The 15,829-nt window shown below is 48.2% G+C and overlaps 1 protein-coding gene across 1 annotated transcript in view; it reads right to left on the bottom strand.

The window, feature by feature from the left end:
• SNX30 (sorting nexin family member 30) overlaps window positions 1–15,829 on the bottom strand; it is a 92,532-nt gene that overhangs the window by 20,930 nt on the left and 55,773 nt on the right. Inside the window, exons 4-6 of the mRNA XM_045840145.1 lie at window positions 11,013–11,171; window positions 7,442–7,637; window positions 5,451–5,650 (exon numbers count right to left, since the gene is read on the bottom strand). Coding sequence (XP_045696101.1) covers window positions 5,451–5,650; window positions 7,442–7,637; window positions 11,013–11,171 — 555 coding nt within the window. The remainder of the gene's footprint in view (window positions 1–5,450; window positions 5,651–7,441; window positions 7,638–11,012; window positions 11,172–15,829) is intronic.

Here is a 15,829-nt window from a genome sequence, read left to right as displayed (position 1 = left end):
TTTGAGATGTTGATAATTTTTTTTTTCCTGGGAAGTTTCTTCTCTCTCATTGATGTTTCGGTCAATATGCTTTTTCTTCTTTGCTTTTACTTCATAGTCATAGAGACTCCTGTCTGTCCACTAATCCCTAGGGGAGACCCTAAAAACCTGACCGAGCGCTCCCTGCACGTCAAGGGCTTGCTGACAGCTCTCTCCAGGGGCTCTGCTGGGGCATGTGGTTGGGGGTTTACCCCTCCCCTCAGGATCAGTATCTCCCCGTCTCTTCTCCTGGTCTCGTCAGAGTTTTCTAGAAAAGGCTCCTCTAGTCTTGCAGGGAAGACAAAAGGCCGAGAGCCAAAGGGAGAGAGATGGCTAAGAGTCTCAACACGCAGAACCTCTCACCTCACATCCCGACTTGAGGACTTTTGCCCCCGCCCTCAGCGGTGCCTGGGGTCCGGGACCCTCTATTCCCCACCCCCTCCCCGAGGATGTGCCTGCCAGCGTGGGGAAGGGATGGTGGCTTTTATGGGGGGTGGGGTAGGGGGGAGAAGAGAACCAGAAGCTCTAACTGCTTCCTGGGCTCCTAACTAGTTTTTTTCCTCAGCTCCTGCTCTCCCCAAGTCCCGGAGGTACCTGTGCTCCCTGTTCTGAAAAGTTCCACAGCGTAAACAGGCGGCTCCTCGGTGTGACCCCGCCATGAGCTCCTGTGGCGGCTCCTGGGGTCACCGAGTCCCCTGTCACTGCTAAACTTGCTTTTTAGTCCCCCATCATACTGCTACTGTTTCCCCTCCTACTGTTCTTCGTTCCTGCATGGTTTTAAAAAATTGTTCTGGGGTCATTTTGGCTCAATTTCATGAAGAACTGGAAGTTAAAAAATGGATTCAGTCTGCCAGCACTGGGCATCTCAGAGGTGCCCACGTCCTGCTTATTACACTTCCTGGTTTTTAAAAAGCATCTGAGGTCGTGTACATGTCTACATCCCACTTCTTCATATTTTCAAGAATTTGGGGCCTCGATCTATGATCACTTTTGTTTAGAAAGGAGGGTTTTTCTTCCCTAACTCAGTCTTCTAGGAGATCCCATTTTTAGGGTTCTTTAAAATTTTTATTTATTTAATTTTAGACAGAGGGGAAAGGAGGGAGAAAGAGAGGAAGAGAAACATCAATGTGTGGTTGCTTCTCATGCGCCCCCTACTGGGGACTTGGCCTGCAACCTAGACATGTGCCCTGACTGGGAATTGAACCAGAGACCCTTTGGTTCGCAGGTTGGTGCTCAGTCCACTGAACCACACCAACCAGGGCCTCCTTTTTTAATTTTTGAAAGGCACCAGAACTAGTCAACCTAAAGCAGCAATTTTCAACCTTTTTCATTTCGTGGTACATATAAACTACTATAATTCTGTAATCTGATAAAAAAATAGATACAATTTGATTCACTCACACCAGGTGGTTATTGTTGCTTTGGCTGTTGTAATTGTTTTATTTGACAATCTAAGGGAAAAAGGGGTCAGTGCCCTTGACTAAACAGTCAGGTATTATTGCATGTTTTAAAAATTCTTGTAGCACACTGGTTGAAAAATCTCTGACCTAAACCATAAACTAGTTACTTGACTCGTTAGCTCCACCTTGTGGCCTCTGAGGGAAAAGGCAGGCAGGCTGAAGAAACTATATCACAGTTAACTATATGGCATTTGAGTATCTGTAATGCAAAGACCAATTCTGTCTTTAAACGCAAACTTACGCATCCACATATGAGACCTCTAATCACAATTACAAATGGCTTCCATATTATTAAATCCAATGGTTTATCACATTCTTTCTTCTAAGAACATTTCTCTGGGCTTCACTGAGATCATCTTTTTTTCCCTCCTACTACACTGACCATTCCTTCTCCTTTTCTACTTGCTCCTCCTCCTCAGGTGCTCGCCCACGAAATATTGCCATGCCTCAGGGCGCAGACCTAGACTGTTAGCCTCAGTCTCCCCACTGGATGATCTCCCCAGCTGTCACAGATTTAAACGCCACCTATATACAAACAGCCCCCAAGCTTCTGTTCCCACCCTGAACCAAACTCAGCAGGAGCAGCTGCCATGACATCGCTACTTTAATGACCAACTGGCATTTGTTGGACTCAACATGGCCAAAACAATTCGATTCCCACCTGCCCAAACTCCTCCTCCCAGACTTCCCCGCAGCAATAAACAGCACCCCCGTCCTCCCAGCTGCGGAAGCCAAAACCCAGGAGCCGTTCTCAGTCCCTGCCTTTCTTACTTCACGTTAATACGGCAGCAAGTCTGCTTGGCCCCTCCTGTGAAACACACCCCCCACCCACCCACTCCTCCACCACCGCTTAGCTCAAGCTGCAGCACCTTGGGCATCCGCCACTCGGGCACCTGCGGCAGACTCCGCACCTGGCCTCGCTGCCTCCACTCGCACTGTCTACAGCCCGCTCTCCGAGCTGCAGCACCAGTTGTGGTCTTCTGTGAGAAGTGTCTCCTATCATCCCCCTGCATAAGCCAGAGTGCTTCTCTTTTATTCCTGAGAATAAAATCCAGACTCTCCGCAACCACGGCCTTCAACACACCACCATACGTCCTGGCCCCATCTGCCTCTTGGGCCTCGCCTCCTCCCACTTCCTCCCTTGCTCACCGGGCCCCACTCACACCGGACTTCTTGACCTGCACACACACCACGCTCATCTCTGCTTTAGAACCGCCGCTCCTTCCACCTGAAATGCTCGCTCCTATGTGTCGCTCCTGAAGCCATTTCCTCTACCCGGCCCTTCCCTACCAGCCACTCTCCTCTCCTCTCGCCCTGGTCATTCACCAACACCTGAGACAACTGTGCTCTTTGACGTGTCTATATATCGGGTTGGCCAAAAATTCTATTTAGTTTTTGAGATAAAATAAAATATACACTTTCCATGTTCACCAATCACTTTATTGATTGGGATATCTGCAGTACGTTGGCTATCTCCTGCATGGTATAACGCTGATTGTTCTCAATGTCTCAATTTGATCTCTATCAACTTCAGCTGGTCTACCTGACCGTGGAGCACCGTCCAGCAAGAAATCTCCAGCACGAAACTTCACAAACCACTTTGACACGTTCAATCAGTCACAGCACCTTCTCCATACACTGCACACATCTTTTTTTTGCATTTCAGTTGCATTTTTACCTTTCTTGAAACAATAAAGCATTATATGCCGAAAATGTTGCGTATTCTCTTTCATCTTCAATATTAAAATGGCTACACAAAAATTCACCAATTTTGATGTTTTTCAATGCACACTGATATGACAGCTGTCACAATACACTCTAACAAAATTGTTTCAAATGAAGCGAAAGACAACTAAGTGCTACTGGAGCCATCTTATGGAAAAAAACAAACACACTCTTTGGCCAACCCAATACTATGCACTGTAATGTCCCAGGACCATGGGTGCATCAGATACTCAGTCTGGCAAGGGGAAGGGAGCATTTTTTCTTTATTTTCTAGAGAGCAATTTTTATGAGGGGTATCTCTATACAAGAGACAAGTTTAAGGACATCCCTGGGATTGTAAACATTTATGTCTGTTTACAAAACAGATACTATTAACCTATTAACTTTATAAGTACAGCAAAATATTCTGGTTCATTTTAAACAAGTCAGGAGGCCTTTTTATTGATATACAAATCACATAAAACATCACTTTAATGTGAAAGTTTTATGTATGTATGAAAGTTTCAGGTATGTATGATGATTTGACGATTTGTGTACATTGTGAAATGAGAGTAGTTAACATCCATCGGCACACATGCAATAGTTAAATTGTTTTCTTGTGATCACAGCTTTTAAGACCCACTCTTAGCAGTTTTCAAGCACACAGCACAGTCAGAACTGCAGCCACCGTGCTGTGCCTGCGTCTTTAGTCTGTGCCTTTAGATCCCCACCGCCCATCTGCTCACACCCTCCCACAGAATGCCTTCCTGTACTTGTTTCAGCCACAGAACTGAACATGCAGTGTGTAGATCTCAATGAAGAAAAAAACGAGATGTAATGGAGGAGACTGGGGCACAAACCTGGAGTCGGACGCCTTGGTTTTCGGCCTCTGTTCCAATAATCCCCAGCAGAGCTGCCTCAGGGTAATGATCTCGTGTGTGAGTTTCATCCTCATTATCATCACGACCAGTATGTCCACGGCACAGGCAGGGAGATTTATACCATTTCCCCCGATCATTGTGAGATCCAGACCTGGTCCTGTCTTCGAAGGTGTTTTATTAGCAGCTCTGCAGAGTGCATGCGAGACAGTGGTTCACCCCACCAGCAACAGGCTCCACTTGCCATCACTCACACTTCACCACGTGTTGAGAGCCTTAAAACTGCGTAGTTTTAAGGAACTTCTCTGATGGAGCAAGGGTGAGGGGGATATGAGAGCTCACCATACTACTGTTTGCTGCTTCTGTATATGCTTGCAATTTTCCGTTAGAAAGTTTTTATCACCAGTTGGTTCTTTTTTTTTTTTTTTTTACTCTTTCACAGAACCCAAGTTGACTGACAGGCTTCTATCTAGAGATTCGTCAACCCCAACCCACAGAGGTCTCCTCGGAAAGCAGAGAGGGGGCTACCTGAAGACAGGATGTTCAGCCCCAAGCCACCCACCCCCGCTGTTGGTCAGGAGGACCGACCCTTCCCTCTGATGGTGCGGGCCTCCCCACTCTGCAGCTGCGCTCTCCAACCCGTCTGTGTACAGGCTGGGGCAGTTTCTAGTGTGGGCGTTAGGGCGTTTGATCCTAATCACCTTCGTCCTAAACTATTCCAGGCATAGGCTTCGGGTTGGTTCTCTGTCCATTCCTCTCGCTGGGCAATTAAAATGTCCTTTCAATCTGAAGACTCGTGCCCTTGGGCCTGGGGAGAGCTCCTTCTATTATTTCTTTCACAACTTCCTTCCCTCAGTTCTCGCTGTTATCGCAACCAGAAACTCCTATCGGTCGGATGTGCTGAGCCTCTGGGACCAGTCCTCCATGTCTCTTCCCTTCTTTCACCTTTTCAGTGTTTTTGCGTTTTTTGCTCTACTTTCCAACAACTGTTTTTGTGCATTTTACTTTCCGAGATTTCTTCATCCTCATCTTCCGACTTTACTGTTCAATTTTATTTCGGCAGTCGTGTTAACTTCCAAGAGCTGTAATTACCCAATTTCTTTTTTCCCACAGCATCCTGTGCTAGTTTAATACCCTTTACACCCCCTTGAATTCTCAGTGAGCACGAGTAAGAATTCCTTCCAAAATATTTTTTCTTTCACTAAATTCACACACTTTGTTCGCCATGGGTTCTATTTATATGCCCACAGTGTCAGTTCACATGTCTGATCCTGCCCACCCAGGACAAAGGAGACCTGTACCACATGCAAATGGGCAATAATCGGTTACTTTTGGGGTGACAGCCACCACAAGGAAAGTCCCCAGGTCCCCAGGCAGCAAGCCAGCTCACCTTCATGGAGTCGGAGTACAAGACGTACTCCCGGAGCACAGGCAGGAAGTCTTCGGTCATGTCGTCCGTCAGCTCTTCCAAGGCGGTGGAGCAGTTGCCGATGCAAGCCGACACCCCCTCCAGCGGCTCAGCCAGCTCCCCCTCCAGGGCGCTCCACGTGGAGTACACAGGCCCATATTCTCTCAGCTCCACGAGGTACTCTAAGGGCGGGGGGCGGGGGAGAGACACCAGTAAGCTCCGGCTGGGCAGCAATCACTGGTATTACTGACTCGGTAACCCGTGCAGCCAGGAGCTCTCGACAATAAGATGTGTCTCCTCGGCCATTCTCTCCCCTGAGCACGCTCTCCTTTAAACACAGCACCACTTGTAACAATTCTTTAAATTTATTTTTTAGAGAGAGAGAAAGGGAGAGAGAAAGAAACACTGATGTGAAAGAGAAACATCCATCAGTTACTTCCTATACACTCCCTGATCTGGGGGTTGAACCTGCAACCTAGGTGTGTACCCTGACTAGGGATGGAACCTGCAACCTTTTTGGGGGTACAGAACAATGCTCCAACCAACAGAGCCACCAGCCAGGGCATAACAACTTTTAAAAATCTCTAAAAGCTGATGGTACGATTAAGATCAAAACGTGAGTCAACCCCACCCTGTAATGAGAACGCCACGCCTCTGGATAATGGGGACCATAACACCTTCCGGGGAAAAGTGACTGGAGCTGTACCCACCAAGTGCCTTCAGAAATAAACACTCTCCTACCCACACAGTGAAGCAGTATTCTAACAACGGTGGCAGAGTTTCTATAGGTTTAGGGGAATGTTTTTATAAAAAATGTATTGATTTTAGAGAGAGAGAGGCAGAGAGAAACATCAGTTTGTTGTTCCACTTTATGTAGTCACTGGTTGATTCTTTCATGTGCCCTGACTGGAAATCGAACTCGAAATCTTGGTATTATTGGGATGATGCTCTAACCAAAAAATCAGTCACGATGGAAAAGCAATGGAATCTTAAGAAACATCTGCTACAGGATATGTGGTCTCCCCTAGGCAGAATCTCTCCCTCACACAGGGGTCACCCAAACACCAGGTCCTTAGGTGTGGATGGTACCTGAAGCTCCCTCCAAAACCTGCGGGCCCCACATGATACCATTGATAGGAAAAGGAGAATTAAAGCCCAGGAAACAAGAAAAAGTGTCATTTCCCCTCACAAAGGAACTCTGGGCCACCGTATTTCACCAGGACTCTGGCCATGACACTAAACTGCCGTGGCCACTTTTTCAGCAGCCAATGGGTGGCAACTACTGGAGAGTCCCTTTCGATGTGTTTCACGTCACGTGCCCGGCACGATCACTAATGCCCCTTGGATCTATCTCGCAAAAGGCCCCGACAGTCCGGGATGCAGAAAAGCAAGTGGCCACGAGACAGGTGAGGAGGAAGCGGTGGTGACAACGAGGAGGAACACAGGCAGACAGGCCTCGAAACTCCCCAGGTCGGGAAGAGTGGGTGTGAAAGGCAACCCGGGTGGGGCAGGCGAGTCCATTTCCAGCCGGAAGGCTCGTTAGCATCACAACTTGAACAAGCACAGGTCACCATGCTGCCCCTTTGAATCATCTTTCTGCCAGAAAAGATAGGCGAGTTTACTTTCCGTGAACTATCACTCCTATGAATGAAGGGAAATTGAGTCCGTGTCTGCACTTTTGAAGCTAAAGTTAAGAGGAAAACGGGAGAGCCTGCGTGCGGAAGCACGGCTGTTCGCGCTGGGGAGAGCAACCGCGGGGCTGCGATGCAGGGCAGAGCGTGCGGGGCACGGGATTCTCCTCCGGTCACAGGCGCCTCCTCCCCTCCTGGTGTGTGTGTGTGAGTGTCATACGCAAAATGCGGCCTCGTCCTGCCTCTCCACCACTTCTGCAGCCCGATCTTCCTTAGCGCACACGAATCCGTTTCTGCAGGTGTGGTCCCTGCGCATGCCCAGAACCTCAACAGAGAGCTCACCTATTTCCTCTTTGATGATCCGCTGGGCTATCCGATCTATGGTTCCCAGTTTGAGCGCAAATGTGTCTAGGTATTCGCCTATGGCTGCAAACTCCAGAGGCCGACTCCTCAGCTTGTAGCCGCCGGTGACGTGCTTGACCGACTCGCCCACGCGGGTCAGCAGCGCCATCCCTTGCTTCTTGTGGGCGTTCAGGTCCTAAGGGCGACACAGGAACAACCAAGCCCAGAGGGCTCAGTCACTCACACAGCCAGAACGCAGTAACCAGCTCCCTCGGGCAACTGCCGCCTGGCAACAGAGGGCTCAGAACACAAGGAGCCGAGCTGGAGGGCCCAGCCACAGGCACCCAAGGGCCCTCTCTTTGCCATCACAACCCGCAGGCTCACGGCCCCCTTTCCAACGAGGTTCACTCGCCTGAGCGTGCTCTCTCCTTTAAACAACACTGTGTCTCCAACATCACTTTTCAACACGGTTGCCCAAAACCCAGAAGTCCCTTTCTTCTTCGCAAAATATCCTAAGTTGTCTTTAGAACCAGAATTCGGGAGCTGAAATTCACTCCATTCACTTACTCATATCTCAACCAAAGCCAAGTAAGAGGAGGAGAGGGTAAAGGGGGGGGAGCCAGAAGAGGGGTCAGAGAAGCCAGCGCTGGAAACTCAGCGCAGGGGTGGGCAGGGGCTGTAAACAACCAAATGTTGCCTCCCGGGCTTCTCGGTCAAGGCACAGACGGGGAATAGGTTGAGCCACGTAATGAACTGGGTCCAAGTTTAAAAAGCACGTCAGTCTGCCGGCTGAAGGGAGCTGCAGCCTATCGGTAAAGTTGAAGAGGAAGTGACAGTATCTTCAGGTTGTTCCAGGTCCCTAACTTGAATGGTGCCTCCACAAACGGGTTTTACGGAAGATGCAGGGGTCTGTTCCTCATAGTCACTCGCCGCACAAACAGAAGGGCATGTCCCCGGGGAAGATCAGGCGATGTGACACCAGGGCATGGCTTTCTGCAGACCCAGCCCAACGCAGGAACGGGGCAGGGAATCACGGTTACCGCAGCTGCCCAGCAGCCTCCCTGCCTCTGACACACAACGGTAGGCTCAGATCTCCACGGTGTCTGATGTGTAGGCTCCTCCCGATTTCACCTCCTTCCTTCTCCATGCAGGCAGGGCCTTCACCTTTGTTCCTGACTGCACCCTTTCCCATCCACCCCGCCGCAACACAGGCCCTTGCCCTAGCAACAATCCTCCCCTCTCCTGTCTGCATCTTCAACTTTGAATCCTTCAGCATATAAACTCCAGCCAAGGCTCACCCCTCTTAACAACAGCAGAAGTCACCTCCAGCCCCCTCCTCCGCCTCTCTCCTTCTTTGCAAAGTCAGGATGTCGGAGAGAAGGTTCTAAAGATTCCATTTCTCCTTCTAGCCACATACATTCTAGACATAAAATATCCTCATAGGCACCAGGCTTGCACAAGACCATAATAAAGCTTTGTCATTCTCAGGACTGATTCCACAGATAGTATTTTGCAGAGTGGGGCTGGATCCAGAAGGGCTTGTTGGACTGTACAAGCTCTGTTTAGAGTAGACCTGTGAAAGGGTAGCCGCAGTCATCCAAGTTAATTAACACGCTGGCTGCAGCGCCCATCTGATTGCTGAGCCCTTTCTGCCACAGATGAAAACACTGATTTGAACACAATGGGTGCCGAGTGTCCCCCACCTCTCCCAGCATTCCTGGCTGCTGCTTCAAGGCACTTCTGGTTTGTGATAAGAGCCTGTCGTCACAGGGAGAAGAAATGCTTCTGCACTCGCTGTGGCAGGAGGCGTGTAAGTGGGCAATTCAAGAACAAGACCGAGTTGTCGGCAGCGTTGAAGGAAAGGATTTGGGGGGCAGAATCTGGGGGAAGAAAGAGATGGGAAATCGAGGAGTCCACACTTCAGTTCAGTGTGGCAAGATGAAGAAGTTCTGGAGGTCGGCGTGCAGCAGTGTGAATGTACCTCACACTGACGGGCTACGTTCTGAGAAAGTCAAGACAGTAAATTTTGTTATGTGTATTTTGCCACAATTTTAGATAGAGAAGATGGGGTTATTCAGTGCATTTAGTTCAGCAAATAACACTGAATTAGGCTTAGACTTTGTTCTGTTTAAACAAACCAACTCCCTTCACTCACTCACATGAACTTGGATTTTAATTAAGACACCAAAGGCCTATTTTTAGTCATCCACACTGCTTGGCCCGCAGGTGAACTCCACAGACACACACACACACACACACACACACACACACACACACGCAATCTTCCTACTTATTCTTCACACAGTGTCCCAGTCACCAGGGCTCCGACTCCGCCCCCCCCTCCCACTTTTGTCTCTGTGTAATTAAAATGACTAAGCTGGAGGGCCTACCTGGCCGGGCAACCTACAACTTGGGAGAATCGGTGAGTTGCTCTTTGGGGACCGCAGAAATGGAGTTTACTTTGTGTATAAGCTGAGAGAACTATATCAAGGATCAGCTCACCAGGAAATACTGATTTAAAAGCTAACACACGTTTGACCTGTGGGGAAAAGGCCTCCAGGGAAAAGGGAAGATGGGCAGGAATGTCATCGATGAGGCTAAACGCCAACGGAGGTTTTAGAGAAAAATCGCCCGGACACTGAAGGACTTTGCCGCGTGGTTTCCAGTGCCCGGGGACTGGCGCCCTCTCAGGAGGCTTCAGTGTCACTGAGGCCATCTGTAACTGTCTCTCAGTTTCTGCCTTTTCAGAAAGGAAGACTGGAAAGCCCCTGGGCCTCGGTACCCTTGCCAACGTGGGAAAAACTACCTACGTCCTGAAGGGGGAACCTGACAGTGAAACTACACAGGAGGAGCTGGACGGAAGCGGCATGGGGTCCCGCTCCTGCAGACACCAGGAGGAGAGTGCCGCGGGTTTCCCCGGCCAGGTCTGCCAACAGGGAAGTACAGAGAGAAGCTGGCAAGTTGCCGAGTGGAGTTTGAATAAACAGAACCTGGTGACCGCATAGAACCCAACTACTTCTCTGGCAGAGGCTTGGAAAAGGCCCACCTGATCAAAAACTTGGCCACGGCCAAGTGATACCAAACTACTCGTGGTCAGGCAGTCTGTTCCAGAGACCAGGCATGGCCTCGGGGGCCACAAAGACCCAACTTCAAATCCCAGTGATGCCACCTGGACAGGTGCAAACTCCCTGAACATCAGTTTCCTCCTCTGCGCGGGGCTCCCATGAAGAATGTCCTCACCAAACAGCTGTCCTTACCCTTGCATGCCCACCGTGGGTCAGAACGGCCTCACTCGGTGGTTCGCCAACAAGTGTTTAAAGAAACCCTTACCCCTGCTCCTGCAAAGTGAAAACATCTGAGCTTCCTCTGCTGCTGCAAGGCTGTGTTTGCTCCTGAATTCAAGCACAGTAACCATGCTACGCAAAAAGGTGCCAAAAACTCAGCAGCCACCGCCTGACAGCCACTACAGCGGCCACACGTGACGGTGGCTTGTGCGAGACGGAGGCGGCCCTGAACGGAGAGCCCGGAGAATGCCGGTCGCGGGGAAGGAACAGGAAACACCAGCCCTCACCTTAGCAGTAAGGAAAACATTAAAGTGTTCATTGAAAGAAAGCACAGGATGATCCGTAATCCTTTTCAGGAATTTATCCAAAGCTTTTCTCCTGGTCTCCACGAATTCTTCTGAAAAACGATCCACAACACCTTTCACCACAAACTTCTCCGGCAGCGGCTGTGAAGACAGGAAAGAAAAATGTTCAGAGCAGTTGACAGAATGGTGCAAAGACGAACCAGCAGGCTAGCAAATCATTCCTCTGACCCATGTGCCCCGATCAGTATTTCTCAGCCAGTCTGATCCTTATGTCGCTAGTCGTCCATGGAAACCCTTTTGAAAAATGAATGGATGGAATAAATCAAGACGACGCTGTCAATGTTCTCATGCAAGGAATAAAACACTAGAGCGTCGTTCCTGGAATACAGGGAGCAGCCAGTCAGTGGTTCTCCAGCGAACCCAACAGTTATGTTACCAACTGTACGTCGTTGCTCGGTGGGCAGAAGACATGATGAAAAAGTTAGGGCCAGAGGAAACAGTCTACGGGAAGACGGCAGACAACATCGACCACACAAAGATGTGTTTAAGTAGAGAAAGATGCTGCTCCCAGTTCAAGGGGTAAACTTGGTGGATGGAGAAATAAGTATATGAGGCAAACCCATGTTATCTAAAAACATACCTTTCCTCCACTTTTTTTATTTGCTTAGGTTTATACTCACGAGTTCTTAAGAATGTAACTTTCGTTACTTCTCTTACACAAACAAATTTCTCTCATATTTTCTTTGAGTCAATATCATGGGCCATTTCAAACTACCGGGCTACTACAGGATCTCTGAGCTTCACCATTTCTGTAGTAACCTGATCGAATGCTGGGTTTAAAGGCCTTCCTCATTACTGCCACCACAGGGAAAGGGAGCATTTGCTAATGTACAATCTGAAACATGCAAGTTATGAAACATTAAAAGAGCATTTACACTTAAAAATAGGCAAATGATTTGGTCAGTATTTCTGCAAACAAGATAAACAAATGGCCTAATAAGCACATGAGAAGATGATCAACCTCATTAGCACTGGGGAAATACAAATCAAAACCACAATAAGATAGTCCTTCACACCACTACAATGACCGTGAGTTAAAAAAGAAAGAAGAAAAAAAACAAGTGTTTGTGAGGATGTGAAAAAACTGGAATCAGCATTTAAGTTCACAACCTCTTCAAACTCCATAATATACAGATATTTTTCTTTTAAGTTACAACAACAACAACAACAACACACACACACACACACACACACACACACACACAGAAAACAACACCAACAGAAATCAGATATGGCAACAAGGACTTAGCCAACCCCAGAAAGTGGAATACTAAGGCACTTAGAGTGGGAAAGTTGAGAAGCAACCCAGACTGATAACACGAAACCTTTGAAAGACTCAGGAACGGGCAGCGCCAGCCCCCCACCCCCACCCCCACCCCCACCCCGGAAATGAAGTACTTGGGCTGCGTGGGAATTTGAATGCCTCAGCCTGAAAGAGCTTTACAAAGTCAGTGTGTTTCAGTTCTCCAGAGTCAAGACTCTGGTGCCGTGCCTCCTGGGACCGTCTCTGCCCTCTGCCGAATGGTTTGACTTTGGTCAAGTTCTATACTCTCTTGCTACCTCAGTTTTTTCATCTGTTAAAAGTAGGTAACAGCACCAACCTCAGGAGGATTCAGGGAGCTATGAGGGTGGCTGTGCTTCCAACAGCTCCTGCCACTGAGCGGTCACTTGGCAGGAGTTGGCGTCTTTTTGGCTGTAGGAGTGGCAGCAATGCCAGGGGACCACTAATCTTCAGGGACAGCCAGGGTTCAGTTAAAACTTGAGATGGTGGGAGTGTTCGGAGAACGAGCTAAGAATTAAGAGACTTCTTTTTCACAGAGATGGAGTTCTGGAGTGCACAGTGGGAAGGTTTGGTAATAAAGGGAGGGAGGGGAGCAGAGTCAGGAATACAGTGGCAGAGCCACACGGGGATAACACGTCCAAGTCACATACCCGGTAGAGCCCATGCTTGCGTGGAACATTAGAAATGCATGACTCGGTCAGATGCAGAAGGCCCCCCAGCCCAGGGTTCCGGTGTCAGAGAAGCTGCCTTCATAGGAAAGGGTCGTCCTTTAGGATAATTCCTTTATTCTGATCTATTCTTTCATTTCCTTAGACAGCCGCCCTCCCAAAACCCTACACTGAAACTTTCATGCTGAGCAGATTACCGTCTCTCCGAAGGAGGAACCAGGTGCAAGGGCATCACATGGAAATTACCTAACCGCTTTGCTTCCTCCACAGAAACCCATCTACTGGGCACCACCCTCGCCTCCATTCCTCAGGTCCCTTTGGAACACATACTCCATCCGCCCCAGAGCTAACTCTGCCATCTGTGTCCTAGACCCATTAGTTCACTGGGCTGTGGCTGTCATCGTCAATTAATTATACCTTCTCCTCAGCATCTTCACCATCGCCGCCTCATCCGGTTTTGCTCCCTGAGTCTACAAAAATATAGCTAATTCTCCTTCTTTTTTTTAACCCTCACCCAAGGACATTTTTTAAATTGCTTTTGGAGACAAAGGAAGAGAGAGAGAGAGAGAGAGACGTGAGAAAGAAACATCGATTGGCTGCCTCTCATACACACCAGACCCGGGACTGTACACGACCAGACCTGGGATCAAACCCGAACCCTGGGTATGTACCCGACCGGGAATGAAACCTGCAACCTTTCGCTTACCGGATGATGCTCCAACCAACTGAGCCACCTCGGCCAGGGCTGGTTCTCCCTCTTTCTACCTGAGAAAAGTAAATCCAACTATCCCTTCACCTTACATCCTCTCCACTCCCCTTCTGGTCTCATTCAACCTTTTTGAAAAAACCTTTTATCCTCACTTCCACTTTTCCGTTGACTTCTCTGCCCTCACCCTTCCTCCACTCCCAAACAAAGCTGTCTTCGGTACTGCCTTCAATGCTGCATGTCTCTGCCATTTCCCCACCCGAATGCAGAAACTGTCGTTTTAAAGATGAGCAGTAACTTTCTCACTACCAAATCCAGTGGATAGTTCTCCATTCTTACCTCATTAGTCCTATTGAGCACACTCTCATTTGTTTATGCTAAACAGGACTGGGGGGGGGTGTGAGGGTGTAAGGGAGAGGCCTAATGAGCAAATAAGTGGTTAGGTATGCCTCATTTAACATTATAGATAACCTCCTGAAATAGTTACCCAGTCTTCAGATTTAATGTATTGAACTTAATGTTTAATGAATCAGGGAAGCCTGCTATTTAAAGGAACCCTGGGGTGAATTCTTCTGCAAACAGAAGTTCCTTCTGTAACAAGCAGTATTATTCCCAATGTACATGATTTCAGAAATTTGTTTTTCCTATTTCAAGCTTCCTTAAAGGGACACACCTACTTTCAGCCTCACCTTTACGATTACCTTCTTAGTTGTTTACTCGAAGGAATCTGGGTTGCTAGTGAAACCAGGGGCATCTATCCTCTGTAAGTGAGACCAATTAATGTAAGTGAAGAGCTTAACACAGCTCCCAGCGCATGGCGGACGTCAAATGGATGCCATCTATTTTTATAAATTTGTAAGCACTGAACACAGAAAGCAAACAAAACAAAACAAAACACAGTAGCATGAACTAAAGGGTGGAACTTCCATTTATCTTTTGCCATTTCACACCACTAGGATGGCTATAAAAAATAAAAGGAGCCTAACAAGCGTTGGAGAAACTGCAATCCTCACACCTGGCTGGCGAGACTGTAAAATGGTTCAGCCACTGTGGGAAAGTTTGGTGCATCCTCAAAGAATTAAACACATGATCCAACAACTCCATTCCTTGGTATAAGTGAAAGCAAGCGTTCGAACAAAGACTTGGACGTGAATGTTCAAGCAGCACTATTTGCAACAGTTGGGCTGGGGGAGAGGAATGCACAGTGATCGTTCAACGGGTACGGCATTTCTTTGGGGGGCGACAGAAATGTTCTGGAATTAGATATCAGTGGCCATCACAAACACTGTAGAGACCATTCGGTTGGCATCCCATCCTGCCCCTACCTCTTCCTCCCCACTCCATCCCCCCCCCAAAATATATTTATTCATACACACACACACACACACACACACACACACACAATGAGTGTATTCAAAGCCACAGAACTGTACACTTTACCGTACCCGTTAAAATGGTGGCTTTTATCTCAGTAATAACAATCAAAGATGTGGTGACGGAAGATGTCAGAGAGGAGAGAAGCGGCTATGCTGCCAGCTCCGAGGGTGGGAGGGCGCCAGGCGCCAGGAACGCTGGCGGCTTGGACGCTGGAAAAGCCGAAGAACAAATCCCGCCCTGAAGCCTCCAGAAGACACGCAGTCCTGCCTGCCCCACGGCGGGGACCCACTGACACCACGTTTGGACTTCTGATTTCAGAACCAGAAGATGATAAATTTCTGTTACTTAAGTTGCTTTTTAAAGACAAGTCACCTGGCATGGGAGCGAGAAAGTGGGTAGGATAGAGATCAAACAAAATTGGCCAAGGTTGGTAGATGTTGAACTTTGGTGATGAGTACATGAGGGTTCACTGCACTGAATCGCCCTCCTTTAGTATTATTTGACATTTTCCATAATAAAACTGTTTTTTTAAACTGCAAATACATATACAAAGGTGGGCAAAAGTAGGTTTACAGTTGTAATACTAATAAAATAATACGTAATAAATAATACATACAAGAATAAGCTCTGTTTCGTGCATTCACAACTGTAAACCTACTTTTGCCCCCCTTGTATATGTTGAGACCTATCAAAAATTTTATTTGCA

The sequence above is a fragment of the Phyllostomus hastatus genome, unplaced genomic scaffold, assembly GCF_019186645.2.
Source record: "Phyllostomus hastatus isolate PE091 unplaced genomic scaffold, TTU_PhHast_1.1 phas_contig_34, whole genome shotgun sequence".
Taxonomy (NCBI): domain Eukaryota; kingdom Metazoa; phylum Chordata; class Mammalia; order Chiroptera; family Phyllostomidae; genus Phyllostomus; species Phyllostomus hastatus.
Note: the sequence above shows the minus strand (reverse complement) of the source record. Positions and strands in the feature narration are given on the sequence as shown.